This window comes from Myotis nattereri, assembly GCF_964212035.1.
Source record: "Myotis nattereri genome assembly, chromosome: 2".
Lineage (NCBI taxonomy): Eukaryota > Metazoa > Chordata > Mammalia > Chiroptera > Vespertilionidae > Myotis > Myotis nattereri.
Window position 1 is genome coordinate 201,820,694 of NC_138076.1, and position 26,885 is coordinate 201,847,578.

The 26,885-nt window shown below is 43.0% G+C and overlaps 1 protein-coding gene across 1 annotated transcript in view; it reads right to left on the reverse strand.

Moving 5' to 3' along the window:
• Positions 1-14,108, reverse strand: part of PAH (phenylalanine hydroxylase) — a gene marked incomplete at its 5' end in the record, with an annotated part of 55,917 nt that extends 41,809 nt beyond the window's left edge. The window contains 2 exons of the mRNA XM_081085112.1: positions 6,291-6,398; positions 14,046-14,108. Coding sequence (XP_080941238.1) covers positions 6,291-6,398; positions 14,046-14,108 — 171 coding nt within the window. The remainder of the gene's footprint in view (positions 1-6,290; positions 6,399-14,045) is intronic.
• Between the last annotated feature and the right edge of the window lie 12,777 nt (positions 14,109-26,885).

Here is a 26,885-nt window from a genome sequence, read left to right on the forward strand (position 1 = left end):
TGTTTCTTCCCTCCATGTAATTGGGGTTGTGTCCAGCTTGGAGGAAGACCCCTTCCTGGGGAGAGCTGAGGTAGCAGCTTCATCCAGGATCTTCTCAAGGCTTTAGAGAAAAAGGCCTTTCTTTTTCTTACATTCCTCTTTCTATACCTTTTCTTGCCACCAGAGTGATCTGATCAAAAAGGCACCATGGTCTGTTCCAGTCCAGGCCACCGAAAAGCAATCCTGTGTGTGCTGTCAATGGGCCACAGCGCTGTCTAAACGAACTTCATAACTAAGCTGGGAAAAGTAAGCCCTCTGTTGCTATTTCTCAAGTGTGTCCAGTTCTGAACTGTTCAGCAGCTAAAAGCAGTGCCAGTTTTCCATCTGAGGCTCTTCCCTTCAATAAACAGGACATCAGACCTGCACGAAATGTTTAGTGCAGCACCATTTGTGTGGACAAACCATGGAAGCCACCTACATATCCATCAACAGGAAGTGGATAAATATAGCCACACAAAAGAATAGATAGAGGGGAAAGGAATGAGCAAGAACTGTGTGAGCAAATCTCCAAAACAATGCTCACCACCCTCTCCTCAAAGAGAGCTGCAGGAGAGTTACAATGTTATGAAGATTAAAGCTTGCAAAAACAATGCCATGCATCACTAATGCTTATCTATATAGAACAAAGTATAAAACATGCCTGGGAATCATATGCATAAAATTCCGACTCACAGCTACCTCTCAGGAGGGAGTGCAGGAGGAAGGGGTACCCAAGGACATTACTCATTCATACAATGCTTTATTTCTTAGGCAGGAAGTGAGTTACATGGGTGTTCTTTATATCATTGCCTGTATTTGGGGATTTAAATTAAATGAAAATGTCATCTGGATTCTAAAAACTTTTCTCCTTCAGTGGGACTCAAAGTTCTTATTTTTATTAAAGAAGAAATGTTTCCCATAAGCATTTTCCTGTTCACAACTGCCCTGGATCTAAGGTCAGGGTGGGGTTAAAGCAACCCTCATGATTTACTCTCGATCCTGTCCAGCTCACCAGGCCCAGGGGTCATGGGCAGGCCTCAAAGTCCAAACTGTAGAGTAATAAACATTGCCTGTCTGGATGCCTCCTGCCACCCAGCCTTTGTCCCCAGGAATATGAGGTGGGCAAAGGGCCAAGGATTTGAGGATTTCATGACCAGATCCCCTGTTTATTCTCTTACTTCAAGTCATTTGTTTCTTTGTTTTGGAATTTACTTCCCTCTGCCTCTCCCCTGCCCCACTCCCCCCCCTCCCTGCTTCATGTTTCAGCTTAAACATTATGCCTGCAAGAAGCCTCCCCTGACCAACTCTATCTCAAGTCTGGGTTAAGGAAGCTTGTGGAACCCCAACCTCTTCCAAGGTCTATAGCGACAGAGAATGTCTGTCTGGCTCATCCCAGTCTCTACAGCGCCTATATAGGGTCTGGAAACAGGAGATGCATATATATAAGCTGAATGTATACAGGAGAGAGTATGAGCCCACTGAATATCTGATGAGGGGAAATTGTGGGTTGTCTGGGCAGAGGTAGATAGAGTGTGGGAAGTGAATGTGACAAACATAGATTGTGCCTTTCCCATTTGTTTCCAAACGATCAGTCTACTGTGAAAAAGGAGGGGGGAGTCTGAAGCAATGTTTAGCTCCCAGTGTCTGGCACTGGGCAGCTTGCTTCGCCTGAGCCTCTGTGTCTCCATCAATTACATGATGCTAATGGGGCATACCCATCACTGAAGAGCTCTGCATATCTGCTGATTTGCTTGTTCCCCTCCCTAGGGAATACACAGTGCGGTGATTAGCAGAGGGCTAGTGGGGGGGAATGAGGGGAGAGACTGCTTCTGTGCAGCTTCCCCAAGGAGCCTGCTTCTAATTTTATAGCCCATTAACCACTTGCAGTAAAGTCTCGCAGGAGACTTTTTTTGTTGTTGTTAAGAAGGTATGGGACATGAAGTAGTAGAGGCTGAAAAAATAGAGAGCTAGGGAAAATGTTTAAAATAAATGCATAAAGAATTGGCAGAACAAATCCCTGAGGACAATGGGGCATTGGTGGGTTAGCAGGTACAGGTTTTGGTATATTCCTCGTCTTGTGGCCCCAATTCACTAAAACATTTGCTTCTTTGCTCCCAACACCCACCCAGCACATGCAAACACAGCACCTGTGTGTTTCTGTTATAAACATCGAACGCGTTGTGTTGCATTCTGATGTTACTAGCTGAGGTCTACAAAGCCACAGGCCCATTGGCAGGCAACATCATGTCTTCATGGGATGGTGGCTTTGGTGCTAATCATCTAAGGAAAAGATGGGCTTTCCGGAAGGGAATGAAACCTCGCCCTGCTGAGAGAAGTCTACCCTCCCCTGCAGACCTCGCTTTTTGTTTGAGGAGCTAGGATGCCTCGCATGTGCTCCTGGTGAATAGGGGCTAAGAAAGCTTCCACCGCATGGAATACATATTAAGAGCTTAAAGGTTATATCTCAAAAGCACTGCATTCAGAAAAAAACTATATAGCAATTCTTACTGAACACTTAATATGTAACTGCTCTGAGGGTTTTACAGGCATTAATATTTAATCCTCACAACTACCCTTAAAAGCAGACACTATCCTATTCCCATTTTACAGATAAGGAACTGAAGCACAGGAAAATCAAACAGATCTCCCAAAGCCACAGCACCGTCTCCCAGAGTCCACGCTCTTGACCACTCGACTGAACTGACACAAAGAGGTTGCAGAGCAATGTGCAAAGCATGGTACCTGTCAATATCAATAAAGCTTTTTAAAGGACTGGAAGGAAATATGCTAAACTGATAAGAATGTTGCCTAGCCCAGCCGTTGTGGCTCAGTGGTTGTGTCAACCCAGGAACCAAGAAGTCACCAATTCGATTCCAGGTCAGGGCATATGCCCGGGTTGCGGGCTCAATCCCCAGTGCGGGGAGTGCAGGAGGCAGCCAATTGATGATGTTCCTCTCTCATCAATGTTTTTATCTCTCTTTCCCTTCCCCTTTCTCTCTCTCTAAAAATCAATAAAGACATATTTAAAAATTATAATAATAATGCTGTGGCCTGGACATTTGCAGGATGGCACGATTGAAGGACTATAGAAAGAACTATAGCTATATCTTGAATGTTCTTTATTTTTAAAGAACAATATGTCAATTTGTAATTTTGGAAACCATAATCATACATGAGAAAAAATGAAAGTGAATATGTCCATATGCTGACAGTGGTTTATTGTAGATGGTCGAATTATGGACAATTATTTTTCTTGTATTTTGACACATTTTTCAATTTGGAAAAAAAGAAAGAAAGAATACCTGTAACAGATCCTCCTGCCCCCAGAGAATAGGAGGATGGGGCCAGAATATTTGCACATTTGAAAAACTCCATAGATGCTTCAGATGTACAGGGAGAGCTGTGTTTGGCAGTTCAGAGAGAGCTTGTGGGCCTTGGAACCTGCGCTCAGCCCCATCTCTACCACACCTTAGCTGTGTGGTTGCCTCACAGAATGTCAGTTTCCTCATTCATAAAATGGAGTAATACCTTCTTCACCAAGTTGAATGAGGACCAAATCAAGCCTGGCTTACCACCTAATGTGGTTCCGCACCAGCTAGAATGAGATTTTCCTCCTTGCCTAGGCACTTTGAATAATTATAACTTAACTCTGCATTTTGCCAGCTGGTAAGGAGAAGCAGAAGGTATGCTGGCTTATACAATGTTTAGGGCAGTTTCTGAAATACATCTGGGGAAAAAAATCAATCCATAGTAACACCAACCCTTTTACTAATCACCCAGGACAGTAACCTCTGTGACCTCCTCTGTAAATGGGTCTAATAACATCACTTCTTGACCAGGGCAATTAAAATTTGGGGATAATGCTTTAAAAAGTTCACCCAAATGGTGAGCACACAATGCAATGCACAGACGATGTATTGTGGAATAGCATATTTGAGGCTTATGTAATGTTAGTAACCGATGTCACCCAATGAATTTAATTTTAAAAAGTTTACCCAGAGTACACACACACACACACACACACACCTTAGGTACATTTCATCCAGTCTGGGTAATTTAGTTACTTGTGGTTTATTTATTAAGTTGAAAACATCCTATTAATTTACTATTATTTAATTTATTAACTCTACTGCCTGACCTCTCAAGGGGAAAATGCTGATTTGATTGACTGAATAATACAAGGGCTAAATTATTACAAAGGAGAATTTTACAGATACATTATTTTTATAAACTGTTTGTCATTCAGAAAGTTCCCTGCCTCTCTTCTCCAACATTGCTTGAGAACCAACATTTCCCATCTGTGGGAAACTGTTTATTGCCTTCACTATCTGATAAGTGTAGACAGAGAACACCCCCTCCCCCCGCCCAAGGCTGGGTGCCTTTGAAGCCCTAGCAAAGGTCGGAGCTAGGCGCCACCTCTGTTTGTCCAGACAGTGGTAGCTGAAACTACTCCCCCATTTATTATTATGTAAATCCTTGCTGATGGGCTAGTCTGCCTGTTACTGTGGGGTCGCCTGCCTAAGGGCTATGCTATGGGTGCATCCCAGATCAATAAAAGCTTGGTGAGGCCTAAGCACGGGAGGAAGTCCTTCCCTTTGAGTTGGACTTGCTCACCTGGCCCCCCAATATTCCCAAATTATCTCTTGTCTTTTCATTTTCATTTGTGTGCTGCTCTGCTTCCAGTTCCTGAACCCTAACCCACGTGGGACGTGGGAAGGAAACACTCAATACCCATCCCACCCCTTTTTTTGCATAGCCAAGTTTAATTTTTTAATAAACCATTTTTAGATAAATTTCAGATTGACAGAAAAACTGAGAGAATACTACTGAAAATCCCAACATACTCTACACCCAGTTTCCCTATTGTTAACATCTTATATTGGTGGTGAAACATTAATAAACCAATATTAGTGTATTGTCATAAACTAAAGATATTACTGCATTTGGATTTCCTTAGTTTACATCTAATGTCTTTTTTCTGTTCTAGGATCCCATTCAGATCACTATATTACATATAGTCAGTATGTCCCTTAAGGTTCCTCTTGGCTATAACAATTTCTCAGGTATTTCTTGTTTTTTATGACCTTGAGTTTTAAGGAGTTATGGATCAGGTATTTTATATATTGTCCCTTAACTAAAATTTGTCAGATGTTTTTCTCATGGTTAGACTGTGGTTATGGGTTTGGGGGAGGAAGACTGCAGAGGCAAAGTGCCATTCTCATCATTATCAATATGACTTGTCACTATTGATTTTGACCTTGATCACCTGGCTGAGCTACTCCTTGTTGGGTTCTCCACAGAAAGTTACTCTTCCCTCATCTCATATTATTTTCGATGGAAGAAAGTCACTCGGTGCCACCCACACTGAAGAAGCTGGTTTTTGTCTCTGAGTAGAATATCTACTTAAATTATTTGGAATTCTTCCCCATGGGAGTTTTTTCTCTTCTCCATTTATATATGTATTCAATCACCAGATTTCATTTTATTAAAGAACTCAGGGTAAAACTTAATTAGTTCAAAAATATTCCTTCTTAAAATCCAGGGCAAAGAGTAAAAGAAAAGTCTGATTTCCTTTGCTTATATTTGAATTTAATTTCATTCTTAATGAATCACTTACCATATTAAAATGTGGGTGTGTAGAGGATATAAGATGACTAAGCCAAGGTTCCCTGCCTGAAGAAACCATCCTCAGTGCCAGAGAGAAATGTATACTCTGAAGGCAAACAAGTGCTACTGTTAAAAGCAAAAACATTGAGCCCTAACTGGTTTGGCTCAGTGGGTAGAGCGTCAGCCTGCGGACTCAAGGGTCCCAGGTTCGATTCCAGTCAAGGGCATGTACCTTGGTTGCAGGCACATCACCAGTAGGGGGTGTGCAGGAGGCAGCTGATCGATGTTTCTCTCTCATCAATGTTTCTCTCTCTCCCTTACTCTCTATAAAAAAATCAATAAAATATATTTTAAAAATTATAAAAAAAGCAAAAACATTGAGACGATGGTAATTAATTCAAGAAAAGTTTAATAAAAAGAAGTTAAGGCCAGGGCTGGTTTCCTTGATGTGCAACCAGGATTCTGAATGATTCTGACTATGAATACAGAAACTGAGGCTCAGAGAGAAGAACAACTTAATTAAAGTCACACAGTTGGTTAATGCTAAAGCCTAACCTGAAAAGCAAGTCTGCCAGATTCTATCCTATGTTCACTGCCTCCAACTAGAAAATTACGCAGAAGTCAGCTATGCCACTATCCCAGGCAGAAATGAATAATGCTCTTACCTCAAATAAGCGCAAGACTTTGGCCAGTGCACCAACTTCTTCTTTGAGGGAGAAAATCAGTGATATGGCATCATTTTCATTGGAGTTGTTTTCAATATAGCTTGTTTCCTACAGAATTAAACATACTTGGTTAAAATGTTTTCCATGGCTTAGCAACTCATTTCTGTGAAACCTCCAGGGAGGAGACCATCAGGAACTCTTTTATCTAGTTAAACCTTGGAATACATAGATTCTATAGAGAAGTATATAATGTGGTGGGAAATAAGTCAAGGTCAGTGATATTTTCAATAATACTCCTAGGTCAGATCTCAACTTTAGAAGCTTCAGTTATTCACTGGTGTCACCAGTCACCCTGAAGATCCAGTACCTTTTAATGAGCACCCACCAAGTGCCAGGTAATAGGGCTCAGAGATTCAAAGATGAAGAAGCTCAAAATTTGGTTGAATAGACACACAACAAACCAAATAACTAAAAAAAAAAAATTTTAAAAATAAATCCTTAGAGGTGGTTCAAAAAGTGTCCCAGGAAAACATTGAAAAATATAGGGTGGAAAGTCCTAAAAACAGAACACACAGAATTTTGAGTCTGAAGATGTGGGTTAGGATTCTCTCAGCTGAACTACTTTGGGCTAATCACTTAGCCTTCATAGTTTCTTCATCTGTAAAATTATGCTAATAACAAGCCCTGTCTAAACAGTGTTCAGATGATGAAAAAAGAAAAGATAAAGTAGTTCAAATAGAATATTAAGAGGAGTCTATAAAAATGATGATAAAATTGTAAATACATGAGAATGACTTCTTGGCCTCTAGAAAAGCTCTCAGGGAAGCATTAACTTGTTCTTGTATACTAGGATCTTTGATATACAACTATAGAAAAAGTTACAGGATACATAAAAGTACACAAATAACCCACTGGAAGGTGGATGTCTTAAAACAGCAAAGCATGTCAAGGATCTAGCACTTTCTACATGCATGGGACAGCAAATTAGGGTGGGATTAGGATTGGCAGTCCAAAAAGTGCTGAAATTTTTTTACATTGGTTTTATAATAATATATAAAGTTCCATGTGTGCCCACAAATAAATAGCACGTACCTAAAACTAGGAAAAAAATGTACAGAAAATTACTCTCTTATAAGCAGATTAAAGAAATTAGTGGAATGGATGTTACATTATCTCAATGGATAGACCCTGTGTTGGACAGGGTCTATCAATGACTTGGTGTAATAAGCCCTGCACCAATGACCCTTAGGACAAACTTCTTTTAATTCAGAAAATAGATTTCCCCAGAACCTTATCTGAAACCCAGCAAGTGTGATTAGGAGTTTCAAATGAATTAGAAGACTGAACTGTCATATATCTTTATATGGAGCATAATGTAGTCTTTCTTAAAAATTTTTAATCCATCATTTATTAAGATCCTATAATGTCACAGGCATTTGGATGATCTCATTTAATTCTTGTAACAATCTAGAACAAGCATGTCAAACTCACGGTCCTTGGGTCACATGCGGCCCACAATGAATATTTTTGCGGCCCAGCCAATATAACGGTATGTAAGAAACATTTTAATAAATATTGTGTAACTTAATTTTTACAATATTTTGTTATACATAACTAGGGGCCCGGTGCACGAAATTCGTGCACTGGGTGTGGGAGAGGGGGGGGGAGTGTCCCTCAGCCCAGCCTGCCCCCTCTCACATACTGGGAGCCCTCAGGCGTTGACCCCCATCACCCTCCGATCGCCTGATCGGCCCCTTGCCCAGGCCTGACGCCTCCGCCAGAGGTGTCAGGCTTGGACAGGGGACCCCCATCTCCCCCCGATCACTGGCTCTGGCCCCCGCCCAGGCCTGAGGCCTCTGGCCCAGGAATCATGCCTGGGCAGGGGACTCCCATCTCCCTCTGATCGCTTGCTCCACCCCCCGCCCAAGCCTGACGCCTCTGACCCAGGCTTCAGGCCTGGGCAAGGGGACCATCATATCCCCCAATCCCCGGCTCCGCCCCCCACCCAGGCCTGATGCCTCAGCCAGAGGAGTTGACCCTCATCACCCTCCGATCACCAATCACCGGATCGGCCCCTTGACCAGGCCTGAGGCCTCCGGCAGAGGTGTCAGGCCTGGGCAGGGGACCCCCAGCTCCCCGCGGTTGCAGGCTCCGCCCCTGCCCAGGCCTAACGCCTCTGGCCTAGGCGTCCGGCCCAGGCAGTGGGGACCTTCAGTGGCAGCGGGGGGCGCCGCGATTGTGGGCTTCGCTTTAGGCCCAGGCAAGGGACCCCTAGCTCCCGGGACTGCCAGCTTTGACCGTGCCCAGCTCCCATCGCTGGCTCCACCCCTACTTCCTGCTATCACTGGCCAGGGCGGCAAAGGCGCCTGATTCTCTGATCATGGCTGGGGGGCAGGGCAAAGGCGGCCCCAGGGCCGCCTTTGCCCTGCCCCCCAGCTCTTAGCTCCCCCCTGGGTTTCAGATCACTGTCAGTGGCAGGGGGCTTCTTCCTGCTTTCCCTTTCACCTCCCTGCATTGTGCCTACATATGCAAATTAGCCGCCATCTTGTTGGCAGTTAACTGCCAATCTTAGTTGGCAGTTAATTTGCATATAGCCCTGATTAGCCAATGAAAAAGGTATCGCCGTACGCCAATTACCATTTTTCTCTTTTATTAGTGTAGATTATTAATAACAAACTATAATGTTCTCTAATGACTGATTACTATAATCATGTTGCATTCATTTCCATTACCAGCCTTACGCTCAGGCACACCATTTCTTTCTACTAATACTAGCAGCATATATTTTAGCAGCTGATTGCCACATCATTAGTCTTGGGCTGACTTGTTTGGTGTGCACAACAGGAAATATTTTGCTTTCGGAGAACAAGAAAAATAGGTTTATTTGCATTGCGCTTATTATTAATTTATGCAGTTATTCAGTTTCTGGTAAGTTAATGTTCCAGAAAAAATATTAATTTTTATTAAAATGTTCTATTATTTTATGTTAACTATTACTCATTTATTTCAGCCCTTTGTATTCAGCATGTCTCTAACGAAATAAACCTATGTTTCTATGAAAATTGAAGCTTTTGTTTTTTTGCGGCCCACATCAACGTAAACCTTGTTTATTTGGCCCGTGTTAGCATTTGGGTTTGACATGCTTGATCTAGAAGGTAGGTTTACTAATTTCCAAGTACCTCCTTTTACTGAGGACAAAATTAAGGCTTAGAGAAATTAAGTAATTTACCCATTGTTATGTACCCCAGAAGACTATCTATGAATCCGGATTTACAGCAGATTCTCTCCCACCTTCTCCCTCCTCTAAGCCCTGCCGATGGGTTTCTGACAGCAGTCTTCCTCCCGCCAGAGAACACTGGGCCCTCAGTCCTTTCTGATTTCCCTGAAATGACAAAGGGTGTCTCTGTTTCTAGTTCCCTTGGCAACATTCTCTTATCCTGCTGGCCTCCAAGAAAAGGGCCATATAACTGACCCATCTCCACAGATGTCACCTCTCAATTCAGACATGTACGTACCATGCTCAAAATTCCAGCACCACCCCCTTCCCACTCCTGTGCATGTTCAGCCAACCACCAAGACCAATCTGACCTTCTGCAGACATAGCTCTCAGGGCCAGGTCCTTTTGTTCCTACTGCCAGCACTCTAATCCAGCTCTTAGTGATCCTCACAGATCCAACCCAAATAATTTTGCTCATGTCCTTTTCCTACTCGGTTCTTTAGAGCCCCCTCATGGCCAGTGGGATAAAATGCTTCCTTCTGAGAGTCAAGGGCCTCCTAAGGCTCACCCACAAGAACCTCCCCACCATCCAACTGGTTTCCTCCTTGCCCTTTCAACTCCTCATTGGGGTAAATCCACTGCACTCCTCTCTCTCTCCCTCTTTCAAACAGCTCACCCTTCCCCAGAAGCCCTCTTGGGTCTCACTTCTCTTAGAAACAATCCCTCTTCGTTCTGTGCATTGCTTTGGCTTCTGATGCCCATGCAGAACTTGAATTTTGACTCACACAGCTAGACTTGGCTTTGGAGTTCATCTAGTTCAAACCCTCATGTTTCCGATAGAGAAACTATGGGCTAAAGGAAGTGACTCACCTGAGGTCACACAGGTAGTGGTCCCAGGTCGAGAACTCAGGATCCTAATTATCAGTCATTCTATGCAATTCCCTCTGCTATGAGCATAAGGTCCACCTTAAGACCTAGGTTTCTTACAAAGAGCTCCTCTCTCTGATCTAATCACCAGTTACTCAATACCACTCCTTACCTGTTCCTGTGCCTCTTTTACTTTCCCCGTTCTCCCCACACACAATTTCTAAATCAGGGCTTCTCAGTGAGTGTTCCTTGGATCTCCACTCCAAAATCACCTGGTGATTCCTTATTCAAATGCAGTTCCCTGGGTCCCTCCCAAACCAATCAAATCAGGATATCTTGGGTAGGATCTTAGAATCTGCATTTTCAAAAGCATCGCAGATTGATACTTAACCATGAAATATTTTAAAATCATTGATAAAAATATATAGCCGATTTTTTTTTAAAAAATTATGACTTTTCTCAAATGTGCCTGCAAATTTACATTTGCCATACGATAAGTCACTACTCTTTAGTGTTAGTAAAATTAATATTGACTGAGTTCCCACTGTGTGCCAGGAGCCATACTTGGTACTTTTCACAGTTAAGAGGCTTCAGCAGCAGCAGCAACTAGCACTATTCTAAGAGTTTACATGTTTCCACAGTAGCCCCATGAAGTAGTTTTGCAAATGAGGAAATAAACTCAGCAAGGTTAAGTGGCCTGTCCAAGACACCCAGCTCATAAGTAGCAAAGCCTGGACTTGAACTCGGGGCCAACAACTCCAAAGTTCTTATTCTGCCTCCTAATGGCAGACTCAACTGGGACTACAGCTCCTCTTTTCAAAGCCTGAGAGACTTTAAATGAAAGGAAGCTCACGAAAGTTTGTGAAATGGTGTGGTCTTGGGTAGACACTAATTTCAACATTGCTACATTGACCCAGCATGGGACCTTGGCCAAATCTCTTCCAGAGTATGTTTTTATTGGCTCATAATCCAACCCTTATTTGTTTCCCATAGACATGTGAGTTGACTTAGAAACAAAGGTACCTCCAGGATGGGTAAAAGCAGACAAGAGCAGCTCAGAAACTAAGTAGGAAGAAATAGAGCTGGGAGAAAGAACTTTACTAGGAACCAGAAAGAAAAGTATTTTGATCATTGAGCAATACATTTAACAATAGAAATATATTGTGTTGGGTTGTGTCTAACAAATACATTCATTGTATATGGAAAAAAGAACACTTTTCCAAATTACAAGCAATAATACTCTTTGGCAAGGATATTCCAGGGGCATTGCTTTTGAGGGGCCATAGTGAGAGGTGCATAATTGCCTGAGTGGTTAAACACACATGTATCTCCGTGTAAGACAACTGAAAGAAAGATGCAAGCATCCTGCCATGTACACACTATGCCTCTATATTGCAGCATTTGTCTATAGGAGAAAGCAGTGAGGTAGAGGAGCATGCAGGGGAGAGGGAAAGCTCGGAGTCAAATCTGGTTTTGAACACTGGTTTCACCATTCTTAGTTGTGATTTCTGAGTTCCCTTCATCTTCTATTCCATTCCCTGCACTATTTTTCTTCACAGCACTTGTCTCTGCAAGAAATTATATGTTCATTTGGTTAACGTTTTTATTGTCTGTCTCCTACAGTACAATGTACGTTTCTCCAGGATAGAAGCTCTGTTGTGCCTGACACATCGTAGGTGCTCAATAAGTCTTTGTTGGGTGAATGAGTGAGTCGGCATCTCTTGCAGAATTGTTCTGCTTGTTGCATGTGTGGAGTGCTTGCCATACCGTATGCCTTCCAACCTTGTGTCAGAATTACGTCCAGTGAATGGTCTTTATCTGAGCTGATAGCTTCACGAAGGCATAAACTGTATCTTTTTCACAGACTGTCAGACTTGGATGAAATCCTTAAGTCTATCCCAGTTCAAACACTCCTCCTCCCCAATTTCACAGTCACAGAACTGGGCCCCTCCCCACCCCAATTACATTGCTTTCCCAATACATAGCTTCACTAACCCAAAGATGAGATCCCAGGTCTCCTGACTTCATGCTCAGCATTGCTCCCTGACAAAGTTATACCAGTCACTATACCTGGCTCAGTGATGGTCCCTCCTGCCAATGTTCCAGACACATTTTGTTGAACAATTAAGCCCATTCCAGCTATACCCCACTGGCACTTTCCTATGTTTCAGGAACTGTGCTAAGAGCTTTATAGACATTATTTCATTTCATCCTCACACCAACCCTAGGATGTGGGTACTTTTATTCAAATTTTTCAAATGAATAAAGGTGAGGCTCACAAAGTTAAATACCCTGCTTTCAATGTGCAGGAGGTACCAGGGCATGTTCTAAACCCTGCTATTTACCTCTAGTCATGAAGAGTGATGATTTGTGGGTCTCAATCTTATTCTCAGTGCTTTATAAACAAAGCTTTACTCTCCAGGTCGCTGCCCCTAACTTCTTCTCATGATTGTGGAGGTCTGTGGCCAGAAACACAGAAACTAAAGGGTGACAAGTCAGGATCTATTCTGGGACCTGTCTCACTCCCACACCATCCCTCTTCAATCCCAAGCTCTCCTGTCTTCCAAGCATCGCATACATTTTCAAAGGAAGTCTTCCACTCAGAACTCAAAATAAACGTGAGTGAAAAGTTCTACAGCTTCTCTGGTTATCCTAAAACATCAACCACTCATACCCTCCCCTCCACCTTCCTGTTCTCTAGGTGGTTCTCACTAACCCTATTGACGAAAGGTGTCTGCAGAGTCAGGTTTGCTCCCTGAGCTGGGCTTTGGTTCTGAACCAGAGAGTCCAGGAGTGTGGTAAGTCATAAAAGAATGCAATTGTTCACCTCAAGAGAAAGGCAGCAAATCCCAGAGAATCAGACAACACCTTATCCCCAAATCACATTTAGGGCTCTCCCACATTCCAAGTCCAAGGCTAACTCATTCACTCTCCTCTCTGTTTAATTTTCTCCTTCCCCAGGTCTGAGTAAGTCTGAGACTTTCTTCATGCCCCATTTTCTCCCAAAGATAAAAAATGGATACAGTTTCTCACAACTTTGCCACATCAATAGATGCCTGCGAGCATTTTATAAATGTCAGAGAAGAGCAGATGGAGAAGGACCCCATCTCTCATTCCAGACCATTAAGGACCAGCCCCTTCAATGTACACAAGAAAAAGCAGGCAACAGAAAGGGAGGGTGACCTGTCTAAAGACACACAGCTAGCCCTAACTGGTTTGGCTCCGTGGATAGAGCGTCGGTCTGTGGACCAAGAGGTCCTGGGTTCTATTCCGGTCAAGGGCATGTACCTTGGTTGCGGGCACATCCCCAGTAGGAGGTGTGCAGAAGGCAGCTGATCGATGTTTCTCTCTCATCGATGTTTCTAACTCTCTATCCCTCTCCCTTCCTCTCTGTAAAAAAATCAATAAAATATAATAAAATAAATGAATAAATAAAGACACACAGCTAGTTGGTGGCTATTAAAAGCCAGATCCCTAACTCCTAAAGCAGTGCTCTTTCCCTCGGAAAGCCACGCGGGCTGATGTCCTGCCCCGGAAGCAATTGTTGAGGACCTATGTTATCTGATGACTTCCTGGACAATTTCATCACCTTCAAATGGAAACAGCCCTCGCGGTGAGCTTATGGAAGCAGGAAACACCAGCATCCCCCTCCCTGTGCGGCTGAGGCTCACCTGGCCAAAGTCTGAGAGTTTCCTGGTCAGGCCTCTTCGGTTCTCCAGGACCACAGCTGACATGCTGGCTCCGGCAAGTGAGGTCTCTGGCTCTAGGCTGTCAGTCACAGGCAGGTTTGTCAGCAGCACGTGGTGCTGAGGTTTTTAACCTGACATCAGGGAGAAGAGGGCGGTTTGCAAAGGTGTCTCCCGCAGAGCTCCAGCCACAGTACCGCCCCCAGGGGGGTGTGTTCTGACGCAGAGAGCTCCAGGCCACCGCCTGGCGCTGGAGGGTGTGAGGAGGCCAGACTTGGCTGCCCGCCCTGGGTGGAGGAGCCTGCCTGGGAGGAAGGAGCCCAGGGCCACATGTGAGCTGGAGATTAGTCAGATTTGGCTTTTCCAGGACTCTCAGAAGCAAGGGGAGCAGGTTCTCTGCATTGGAGTAAGCCTGAGACCACTGATGATTCTAATGATACAATTATAAGAAATAATCCGTTGTCCCGCCCTCTGCTCACAGAAGCAGAGTCAGGATCCCTAATTGACATTATTTTTTTTTAAATCTTTTCTATTAACCACTGAACAAACTGCCTTTCTGGGCTTTGACTTCAGAAAACTACATACAAGATCACACTGGGAACGCTGAGCCCAGTTGCTAAAGAGCAAAGGTAAAAGAGAGAGAGAACTGGATTGAAATCCAGCCACGTGTCCTGAAGGTATTTACCTAACTTTGCCCCAAGAGCGTGGCAGAGCCCCCTTGCCAGGGTGTTTCAAGAATATGCGTAATAAGAGTAATGAGGTAATGCATTAAACAGTTAGTACAGTTCTTGCCGTATAGTTAAACACTTAGTAAATGGAAGGTAGCATTTCAAAGTGTGTCACTCCGCATAATACTCCCCAGGTCCATCCATGCTGTTGTAAAGGGTAAGACTTCCTTCATTTTCTTTTTTAAAATATATTTTTACTGATTTCAGAGAGGAAGGGAGAGGGAGAGAGAGATAGAAACATCAATGATGAGAGAGAATCATCGATTGGCTGCCTCCTGCATGCCCTCCTACTGGGGATCAAGCCCGAAACCTGGGCATGTTGGAATTGAACCCAGGACCCTTTAGTCCACAGGGCGGCGCTCTATACGCTGAGCCCAACCTGCTAGGGCAAGACTTCCCTCATTTTTACAGCCGAGTAGTATTCCATTGTGTAAATGTACCACAGCTTTTTTTTTATCCACTCACTCATCTACTGGTGGGCACCTGGAGTGCTTCCAAATCTTGGCTATTGTAAATAATGTTGCAATGAGCATAGGGGAGCATATGTTCTTTTGAGTTAGTGTTTCAGGTTTCTTTGGATATATTCCCAGACGTGGAATTGCTGGATCATAAAACAGTTCCACTTTCTTCATGCTGCCAAGTGAAATAAGCTAGTCAGAGGAAGACAAGTACCATGTAATTTCATTGCTATGTGGAATCTAATGAACAAAATAAACTAACAAACTAAAAACAGACTCAGAGAACAGACTGCCACCTGTAAGAGGGGAGGGGAATTACAGAGCTGGATGAAAAAGGTGAAGAGATTAAGTAAAAAACTAATAGACACAGATAACAGTATGATGATTACCAGAGGAAAATGGGGGTGAGAGGAGGTAGAAGATAATAAAGGGGGCATAAATGGTAATGGAAGCAGACTTGACTTGGGGTGGTGAGCACACAATGCAGATACAGATGATGTACTATAGAATTGTACACTAGAAATCTATATAATTTCATTAACCAATGTTACTCCAATAGATTCAATGAAAATAAATAAATAAATAGCCCTAGCTGGTTTGGCTCAGTGGATAGAGTGTCTGCTTTCGGACTGAAGGGTCCCAGGTTCGATTTTGGTCCAGGGAACATGCCCAGGTTGCAGATTCGATCCCAAGTAAGGGGCATGCAGGAGGCAGCTGATCAATGATTCTCTCATCATTGATGTTTTCCTCTCTCCTCCTCTCTGAAATCAATAAAAAAATATATTTAAGATAATAATAAATAAAAAGTATGTGACCACAAATAATTATTGAGGATCTGTACTGCATTCCAGTAGGTATGGGGGATACAACATTGAATGATACAGTCAGTGAACAGAGGACCCTGCCTCCCCCACCATGCTGCCCTTCTAGAAGGGGTGGAGAAGACAGAAAATAAATAAGGGTAGGCAGAGATAAGCCTCCTAAGAAAATAAGGGATGAACTAGGAGTAAGTTGGTGGCTGTTGGAGAGTGGACTCTTTCAAGTGGGCAGGAATATGTCATTCACCCCGTTTTTTTCAGATCAAGAAACTGAGATGAGGCATTTGTTGCCAATAGGAGCAAAACAACATATAAAAGAACACTGCAAACTCAGAGGTTCAGGAAGGATCTGAAAAATCAGTGGCATCAAGGCCTTGAGTGGCTGCCTAATATTTACCCAGGAGCGGGTAATGGACTGAGAGAAAACAAGCCAATACTAGAGTTTTCTAAAAATCCACCCTCTCACCTCTCACAATTATTTGATGGAATGGCCAAGCATCTCCCCCCCCCCCCCCAAAAAAAAAAGTCCCAGATTTGAGATTCAAGACAAATGGATTCCACCACTGATTAGCTGTGTACCTTTGGTCAAGTCCATGCCTCAGCTTCTTTGCCTTTACAATGAGAGTTTTACTCAGGCTTCAGACTTTGCTGAAATCTCTCAAGCAAGCAGCAGCTGGCAGCAGCATGCCCCAAACCTATTAGTAAAAGGCCTGAGACTCGGCAATATCATCAGCCTGCCTTGCTTCACAGCTGGGCCTCACCTGACACTTCCAAGCTTGATACAAATAGCAGCCATCTGCAGACCTCTCTATAGCTCCTGTTGGGTGGCCCCAGGCTGATTTTGCAATTCCCAGGAGGCCCCAGAGCCAGTGCACCTGGTGGACAGCTTTAGACCATTCCAGATTACAACTCTACATATCCACAAGTGACACACTCAAGGGGCAGGCTCAGTAAGCACCAAAGCCCCACTGAAACGAGTCCTATTAAATAGGGCTGTCTCCTGCAAAACAGTTCTTCTACTGTAGTCACAGCTAGTCCTTACAGCCAATTGGCCTGGAGGTTAATTCCTCCCAGTGACACCAACAGTAATCAAGGCTCAACTACAACAAGAATATGCACACAGCCCACACAGGGGTGCACCTAGAGTGCCCAGCTCAGGTGACTGGGGAGGATAAGCCACTGGATCCTACCGGACACCTACCACACAAGGCCACTCCAGGAGACAAAACAGCTCTACCTAATACACAGAAACAAACACAAGAAAACAGCCAAAATGTGGAGACAAAGAAGCATGTCACAAATAAAAGAACAGAAGAAATCTGCAGAAAAAGAACTAAATGAAATGGAAGCAAGCAAACTACTAGATACAGAGTTCAAAACAATGGTTATATAAGTTTGCTCAAGGATCCTAATGAGAGCTTCAAGGGACTTGGTGAGACTTTCAAGGATCTTAGTGAGAATTTCAAAAACCTCAGTGAGAACACCAAAGACATGAAAAAGGACCAGTCAGAAATTAAATATACACTAACTGAAATAAAGAATAAGTTACAGGGATTCAACAGTAGAGTAGTGGATGCCAAGAATCAAATAAATGATTTGGAATATGAGGAAGCAAAAAACAGCCAATCAGAAGAGCAAAAGGAAGAAAGAATCCAAAAATATGAAGATAGTGTAAGGAGCCTCTGGGACAACATCATGCATACCAACATTCACATAATGGGGGAACCAGAAGGAGAAGAGAGTGAGCAAGATATTGAAAACCTATTTGAAGGAATAATGACAGAAAACGTTCCTTACCTGGTAAAAGAAATAGACTTAGACGTTCGGGAAGCACAGAGAATCCCAAACAAGAAGAACCCACACCAATACACATCATAATTAAAATGCCAATGTCTAAAGACAAAGAGAGAATCTTAAAAGCAGCAAGAGAAAGGCAGTTAGTTACCAAAAGGGAGCACCCATATTAATGTCAGCTGTTTTCTCAACAGAAACTGTGCAGGCCAGAGGGAGTGGCAAGAAACATTCAAAATGATGAATAGCAAGGACCTACAACCAAGATTACTCTACCCAGCAAATTTAGAATTGAAGGTCAGATAAAGAGCTTCACAGAAAAGAAAACACTAAAGGAGTTCATCACCACCAAACCAGGATTACATGAAATGCTGAAGGGTATTCTTTAAGAAGAGGAGGAAGAAGACAAAAATAAAGATAAAAATATGAATAATAAATATATATCTATCAACAAGTGAATCTAAAAATCAAAATAAGTGAACAAGAAACCTAATGAACAAAAGAAACTGATGAATAAAATAGAATCAAAGGCATGGAAACATGGAACACAATGATGAATCTCAGAGGGGAGAGGGGAGGGGGGGCAGGAAGAGATCAACTAAAGATCTTATATGCATATATGCATTACCTATGGACAGAGACAATAGGGTAGTGAAGGCCTGGGGTGGGGCAGGGATCAGGTGGAGGGAGGCAATGAGGGGGGCAAGGGGGACATTTGTAATACTCTCAACAACAAAGACTTAAAAATAAATAAAATAAAATGGGAGTTTTAAGGGTTGTTATTTAGGATTTCTTGTGCCTCTTTAGAGTGCCAGGTTTTTTACTGCCTGCTAAGAATACAGACATAATTAAATATAATTTCTGTCCAAGAGTCTCTAGGTGTCTGATTAATGTTTCTTCTAGTAAATGGAATGCTCAGTGTTGTTGAACATAAAGGGCAAGACCTTGACTTCCACCCCCAGGAGAATCTGTATCCTTTACTAGACTCCAGTGCTTTTCAGGTGTGGTAGACATCCATTGAGGAGTTTTCCTCTACCCCAGCATTGCCTTACAAACATCATTTCTTCCCTTGATGCTGCTGGTATACTAAGGGATGAAACGGATGTGACCACCAGCAATATAAAAGGCATATAGCAAACATGCAAGCAAAAGCAGCTACTTATTTCCATGTGCACTGTGTGTTAGACACTGTGCCAAGTTCTCCATAAGCATGATTTCAGTTTTTCACTCAACAACCCTATGCACAATGCATCTCCACTTTATAAATAAGGAAACTGACGCCCAGAAAGTTTAAATAAGTAGTCCAAAGTCACACTTCATTTCACCTGATTGCAAGGTGTTGGCTCTTAAATACTCTCTTTCCTTTTTGAAATAGTGATTTTATTAGGATAAAATAATAGCACTTCTCTTTTCACACCAGCTAAAAATAAAATTTTTAATCCCTACACACACACACACACACACACACACACAAATGCCCCAGATCTGGGTTAGGAGGAGAGCTTGCTTAATTGTCTGCTACCTCATAGAAAAACACTAACAGCTTCTTTAAAAATGCTTATTCTGGCAAAAGAAAGGGTGAAATGTATCCATATATTAAGATAAAACCTCACTTAAGATGAGATTGCTTGTGACATACATTTTGTAGATAATTTTTAAACTCTCTTTTTATTTAATGTGAATGGAATACTGTGTGTTGCTGTTATTGACAAGGGGGTTGCTGGGTCCTAAGAAAATTGTGATAACAGTGTAAGTCTAGAAGGAGCATCCAAGAATTCAGCCCATAATGCACTGAGAGAGTGTCAAAGGCCACGAAGATGTCGCAAGATGTACAGCTGTGAACCTGGTAAACTTGAAGCTGACCTTCACTGATTTGGAAGTTGAAGATTTCCCAACCACTGCTGATCACCTTTTTATTTAACCTCTTATGTAAAGGGCTGAGTTAATCATAACCTATGAGTTCATGGCACATAAATATCCAAGGCCCCTCTTTTGTTTTATTTATTTTTTTTCTTTTTATCTTCACTTCCCACTTTCATTCCCTTCATCTGAGGCAATATCTCTAATATGCTTACTATTTAGCCTTGGGTTTTCAAAATGCAAGGATATTTTGGTGCATGCATGTATTTTTCATGGATATGAGTGATTTTGTAGTATAGGTTAATTATAGTATATAGATTTACTACAGATTTCATATTTTCTTTCAATCGTGTTCTTAGGATCTTGCCAAGCTGCTAACTGTACATCTACTTTTTGCTTTTTTTTTTTTTTTTTTTTTGCTTCTATGGAGTATTCCATAGTGTATATCCATCACATTTGACATGTCAATTCTCCAGTGATAGACACTTAGGCTGTCTCTAACTTTTTAAGCAACCCCAAACAGTGCTGAGATATACATCCTCACCTTGTCCCCTTTATAAACCTGTGTTAGAATTTAACATATTATTAGAGTAGTAACTAAACCTATGGGTTTCAAAAATTTTGAGATATTCCCTTAAATATTTAACTAGATCCATGCATTTATGCAGAATTTAGAAATGGGAAATACTGGGAGGTAATTCCCTTGGTGTGTCTGCATTTCTTGGATAACCTTTCCAAGGATTGGGGGGCAGGGGTTTGTACAGTAAACAACTTTGGTCAAAGAACAGATTTGTTTCCTGACCAATATGATAGAGAATTTCTCCAACCCTGAAGATACTCCATGATAATAGGTCCGCCTTCTCTCCCAAGACAAAATTTGCTTACATTCCTGTGTAAAGATACTGTCTCTCTTTTGGAGAGGGGGAAGGGGAAGTTGTGATAAGCCCCTATATAAGATCAGTGTATCCTAACCCAGTGTTCCTCAGCTGGGGCACAGAGCCAATGCATCATCACCTACCTGGATTTACTCTTTCCCACCCTGCAAAGTGAGCTGGCATTGACACCAATGGGATTTGGTGGTCAAGGGGACACAAGGTAAACATAAAACTCACTTTGCCTGTTGTGCTCTTAGCAATAAATGATCTAAATCCATTTCATCTTGGTTTTTCCTTACTGGACAATTTCATGGAAGTGTGGCAAGTCAGCCTAATTGTTACATTGATGTTAGGAACTGCTTAACCCACTTGGTAAAGAAGAAATAGATGTGGCATATATGGCTCATCACCCTGTTTTCTTCCCTTCTCTCCCATGGAAATAAAAGTTGTGGATGCTAGCTACCCAGCCCCAAGACTTCCCAGAATAAAACTATATTTCCCAGCCATCCTTGCAGCTAGGTATAGCTACAGGTCTACCATTTGACCAAATAAATGCAAGGAGAAGTACTCTGTGCAACATCAAAGAAGTGTCTTTAAAGGAAGCATGCCCTTGTCCTTCTACTTTCTCCTTCTTACAGGACAGAATACAGAAATGCTGACTGGAGCTGGAGCAGCCATGTTGGATTATGAGGTAAATTTAGGAACAGGAGCCATGCTTTTCAGAACAAAAATAATCAAGAGAGTTCTTGACACCATGGAACATCACTCCAGCAGCCTTGGGCTACTTAGACTTAGATTTAGGAGAACATTTTGCTTAAATCCCTATGATTTTGAAATTTCTGTCACTCATAGCCAAATATACTTCTAACAATATAAAAAACATGGTAATGGTGCTTCAGATGGGATTACATGTCCAAGAACTACCCATTTCTCATCAGAATTTAGAGAACAATGAATGTCTCAAGGCAAAAACTTGGGAAATTCCCACCTGCAAAGTCAGCTGTCTGTGAGCTTCTTCAAAGCCTCGTTTCTGTTGTATTTCTCTTTAGTCTAACTTCCCCACACAGACAATCTAGAAATCTGAAGATCACTGCCAACCAATGCCCACACAAACTAAATGCAATTAATCTATGAAATCATGGTTTGTATCAAAAAATATTTATAACAGGCTATTCCAGGAATGCTTAGCAGAACTTAGACCTATCTTTGGGTCATAATAAAATCAGTTGGTAAATGAAATACATTTGATCACAGGTTTATTAAATGAAATATATACATATGTAAAATCTCAAGACTCTGGAGCTATTACATTATCATCTCTTCTTGACAATATCAGAGTGAGGTACTGAACATTGTCATTCATCTACCCATTCATTCAACAAATATTTGTTGAGGGCAACCCTTATGTCAATTATCCTGTCCTAATTTTTTTCTTTAGCTTTTATTTATTTTTTCATTCACTCATTCATACTATATATCATATCCTAAAAGACTTTAAATGCCTTATAGCACATCTAAAACATGGCAAAAATATATATACCGGTAAAAGGTAGGGTGTGTTGCAAATTTAAACCTCTAAGAAGTCAATGCTAATACTAATATTGATAAAAGCAGAGCAGTTGTTTCAGACAGTGTTTCCTGCCTCAAACCAGAGACTAAATCTTAGTCTTTCTAAATTCCAGGACTAAGCCTTGTGTCTGATACATGGTAAGTACTCAATTCATATTACCATAATCACATATGTAGAAAAACATGCACAAAACTGTTCAGGGAGACATTATTCAAAAATGTTTACACAAAAGTGAAATCTTCAGTAATAGAGGAATAAGTAAAAAAAATTAGAGTTCAATCACATAATGGATGCAGACATAAAAATTAGTTTTAAATCATAAAAAAATTATATCTTAAATGCACGCAATTAAACTAGTTATTGATAAAAGTAATATGCAAAAGCTTGTACTTCCCATTGGGAAGATATGTCAAGAGGCATACAACAATAAGAAAGAACAAGAAAGGCGTTTTCTCTATATAGTGGGATTAGAAGATAGATTTATTTTTGGTCAACTTTTACTTTTCTATTTAAATGTATGTAAAGAAGGAAAGTTTGCGGGGGGGGGGGGGGGTGGGAGGGAACTTGCCTAGAGAATTTTTCCAAAGCCCTACTGGATTTCTGTTAGATATAAATGGGCTATTCCTCAGCCTTAGATTTGTGGACTCAGTGGTTGAGCATTGACCCATGGGCTGGGGGGATTGAGGTTTTATTCCCTGTCAGGGCATGTGCGTGGGTTGTGGGCTAGATCTCCAGTGGGGGACATGGTGGGGGGTGGGGGGACCGATCTATCATTCTCTCTCTCTCATCATTGATGTTTCTATTCCTCTCTCTTCCTCTCCCTTCCTCTCTCTGAAATCAATAAAAACATATGGTTTTTTTAAGAGCTTTAGTTCCACCAAGTCTATTCACTCAATCAACAAGTGTTTATTGAGCACCTGCCTTGTTCCAGATGCCATACTGTGTCCTGGGAATGCAAAATGAGGCAAAGCAGAATTCCTACGACTATGGAGCTTCAAGAGCAGTGGATTCTTAGCCTGATAAAATGGGAGGCCATTGAAAGGTTTTGAGTAGAGGAGCAATAGGGTATGTTATACTTTGAAAAGGTTGCTTTGCCTGGGCTGTGATATAAAGCTCCATTTTTTTACACTCTGATGCATCTTATATTGACCATGTCATCTAGTTATATCATTCTGGCAGCAGTGAGGAAAAGATATTTGAGGGAGATGAAATTGGAAGCAGGATGACCAGTTGGGAGACTATTGAAATAGGGCAATGACATGAGCGATAGACAGGAGGGGTATGACTTACATACATTCATATACACATACATACATACATACACACATATGTATGTATGTATATAAATAGTATAATATGTATATATTTAAGACTTGGTCATTGTGGAGAGGTATGAGAGACAGGGAGAGTGTATGATAACTCCCAGAATTTTGCTTTGAGAGTGTGGTTGGGTGATGCTAAGCCTTGAATCACAGAACACAAAGAAGGTAAAGATTTGAGGGAGCCAGAATAATGAGCTCAGTTTCAAACATGTTGCACTTGCTGCACCAGTGGGACATCAGAGTGTCACCAGGGCATCCCTTTTCCCAAAGAAAGTATATCTATAGGACTAGTGTAACTTCTGTATCAAAAGAGATTTGTTCTTCACAGGTCTGAATAATAGAGACTGTATCTTATCACCCAAAATATCTCTAGAGTACTAGTTGTTCGTCTTCAGTGTACAAAAGGACTATTCCCTAGCTAAGGCAGATGCCAGATTCTGATTTGCTGGGTCTGGGATGAAGCTTCAGATATAACATCATATATTTCTAATGTGGGTATTTTTGGGGAAGTGATGCATATGTAGCACGGTGCTCTACAGTTGAACTGAATTGGGTGGAGTAGAATTAGTAGAATGAGCTAATTTGTGGTAGTAGATTTTCACATAACTCCAGCTGCAGTTCTAGGAATGACCGGTAGGTGGCGAGAGGCTCACACAACCCGCAAAGGAGCTTTTTCGACACCCAAATCTCATATTAAAAATTGTTTGGGCAAATAGTGAGTAATCCTATTGACCAAACAAAGTCGTTAGCGAGCGTAGGGCGTTTCTTCCCTTTGCGCGTGAATTGCAATGAGCCAATGGCCCACCTCTTACCCTGGTCGCCTGAGGCCAAAGCAATACTGATCCCTGGCGCCACCTTCTGGCCATCAGGAGCCAAAATCCTAGCGCTATGGAGAATGGGTCTACCTCCTGCTACCTCATGAAGCTGTAGAAGTCATTTACCCCGTGGGAAGGGCGGATAAAAGAAAATATTTGCTCAAACTGGGGAGCCTTTGCCACTAGAGGGGCTTATGGTTGTCCCTGTATTGTCTATATAGTCAGAGCTGGAGAGGAGGCATCTTAACCAGTCCCTCATTTTGTAGACAGAGGCCATGGGTGAGAGTGAGCAATTTGCCTGGAGACACTTGGCTAGAAAGTCCTAGAACATGGAGTCTGTCTTAACTTCCAATGGCCTGCCTTTACACTGCACTTACTACTAACAGGTGTTAAAAGTATGTGAGTGTGTGTGTGTGTGTGTGTGTGTGTGTGTGTGTGAGAGAGAGAGAGAGAGGCGGGGGGGGGGGGGATCAAAGAGAAGCTTAGGGATGACCATCTGGTTGGGAAAGAGGGGCTGGATGATTTTAGGATGCGTTTGCGTAACAGCTCCACCTGTTTTAACATAGATTATTTATTTGAGGGTAACCTGGTGAGTGGTGGAGGGTGAAAGCCCAAGGACTGGGAGCATGAGGAAGGAGGGCTCTCCATCTTGCCCCCACTGTGCTAATGGACCTTCTTTACTTCTACGCTTCCTTTCTGCCCACTAAACTGTAAGCTTATTAAAGGCAATGACTGTCTTGTTCATCTCAGATTATGTCCAATTGTTTTTGGTGAATCCATGAGCATATCAACCTTGATCATTTTACATCTAAGGGGTATTTTCTAAGAGCTTAGATCAGCGATTTGCAACATTTCTCATCTCATGATACACATAAACTAATTACTCAAATTCTGCGGCACACCCAAAATATATATATTTTTTTGCCAATCTGATAACAAATAAGCATACTTTTTTTTTTTTTAATTCATTCACACTGGAAGGCTATTGACAATCTAAGGGAAAAGAAGTTAGTGCCCCTGACTAAATGATCAGGTATTGCATATTTTAAAAATTCTTTCAACCAGCACGCCGGTTGAAAATCACTGTCTTAGATGGACAGTACATACCTCCTTTCATGTATTCAGTATGCTTGTGTTTCTTGAAAAACCCATACACAGTGTTTCCTGTGTGTCAGGTGCTGTGCTCGGCATTTTATAAATATTAACTCATTTAATTTTGGTTTTGTTGCTGTTTCTTTAAGATTCCATGTGTTAGCAATCATCTTCTCACCTTCTTTGTCCCCCTGCTCCTCAAAAAAAGGGGGGGGGTGCCTGACAGTGGTGCTTAGGGAAGAAAGGTGGGATGGGAAGAAGAGTTCATGTGTTAATGTGATCCCCTGGGGCCACAGTTTCCCAGGCAGGTCCACACCAAGCTATGGCAGGCTGCTTCTTCCTAACTTGGTTCCAGCAAACTTTCCCCTTGGCCTGTGAGCCGGTCCAGCTCTGCCAGGAGGTGGAGAGCTCGCTCGCAGCCCCCGGCTCATTTCTAGGCCAGAGCATTCCCGCGCCGAGCCGCCAGGAGTCGGGCTGAGCTCAGACTTCGGGGAGGCGATGATGGACACAGGACACGTGGCCACACAATGGGGACACACGACTGACCTCAGTCACTTGGGCAAACTAACCCTGCTTTCGGGCGGCGGCGGGAGCGTCCGGGAGCTCAGGGCTCCGGCGCCTGCGTCCACCGCCCCCGTGGGGAGCTCCCCTTGCCTGGTTGGGCACCGAGGGCACCCCAGGGAGCACAAGGGTAGCTCAGAGGCCCCGGACCCTGAGTTTCACAGTTATCTGGGGAGAATGGGAGCCTGGGTGCGTCCCACGCTGTGCCCAGACACGCACACGGACCGCTGGGCGCTGAGACCGGCCAGGACGCGCTGGGAGTGAACTTTCCCGCAGTCACTCGCAGGCACGGGGGGGGGGGGACTTTGTGACGTCACAACGCGGTGGGGCAAGGGGCTAGCTAGAGTCTAGCGGCGGCTAGACTGAGAAAGGGTCAAACAGGTGTGGAGTGTGTGTGTGGTGTGTGTGGTGGAGGTGGAGGGACATGAAGAGAGGGAAACCCGGAGGAATGGGGAAGGGAACTGGGGACAAACGAATTTGAGAAGGAGCTATCAAGTTGGGGGAAAAGAGCAGGACTTTTTCTTCCTTCCCTCCTATATGCAAACTGTCACTTCGCGTTAGCGTGAGCCCTCCTCTGGCTCATTAGCATGAGCTGTGGCTAACGCGCTTAAACCCTCTAATTATTTATTATGCCGCCACGGAGCCCGTCGCCACCCCGGGGCGCACTTGCGGAGGATGGGGGGCGGGGGGGGGGCTGGTTGGCGTGGGCACCGCGCGGGGCCTGGGGCGCAGCGCCCAGAATGGCTGCGTGCTGCCAGGGAGAGACCCTTTCGCCTGGAGCCCCGCAAACGCTGTTCCTCCGGGCACTGCTGCCGAGTTGTTGGGGTGCATCAGAAGTGCCCTCTCCCCAAAATTCACTCCCAGGGAGTTGGAGCAGCACTCATCTCTGTCGCCTGCATCTGTGTCGATCTTCTCTATGGCCAACTCCGAAGGTG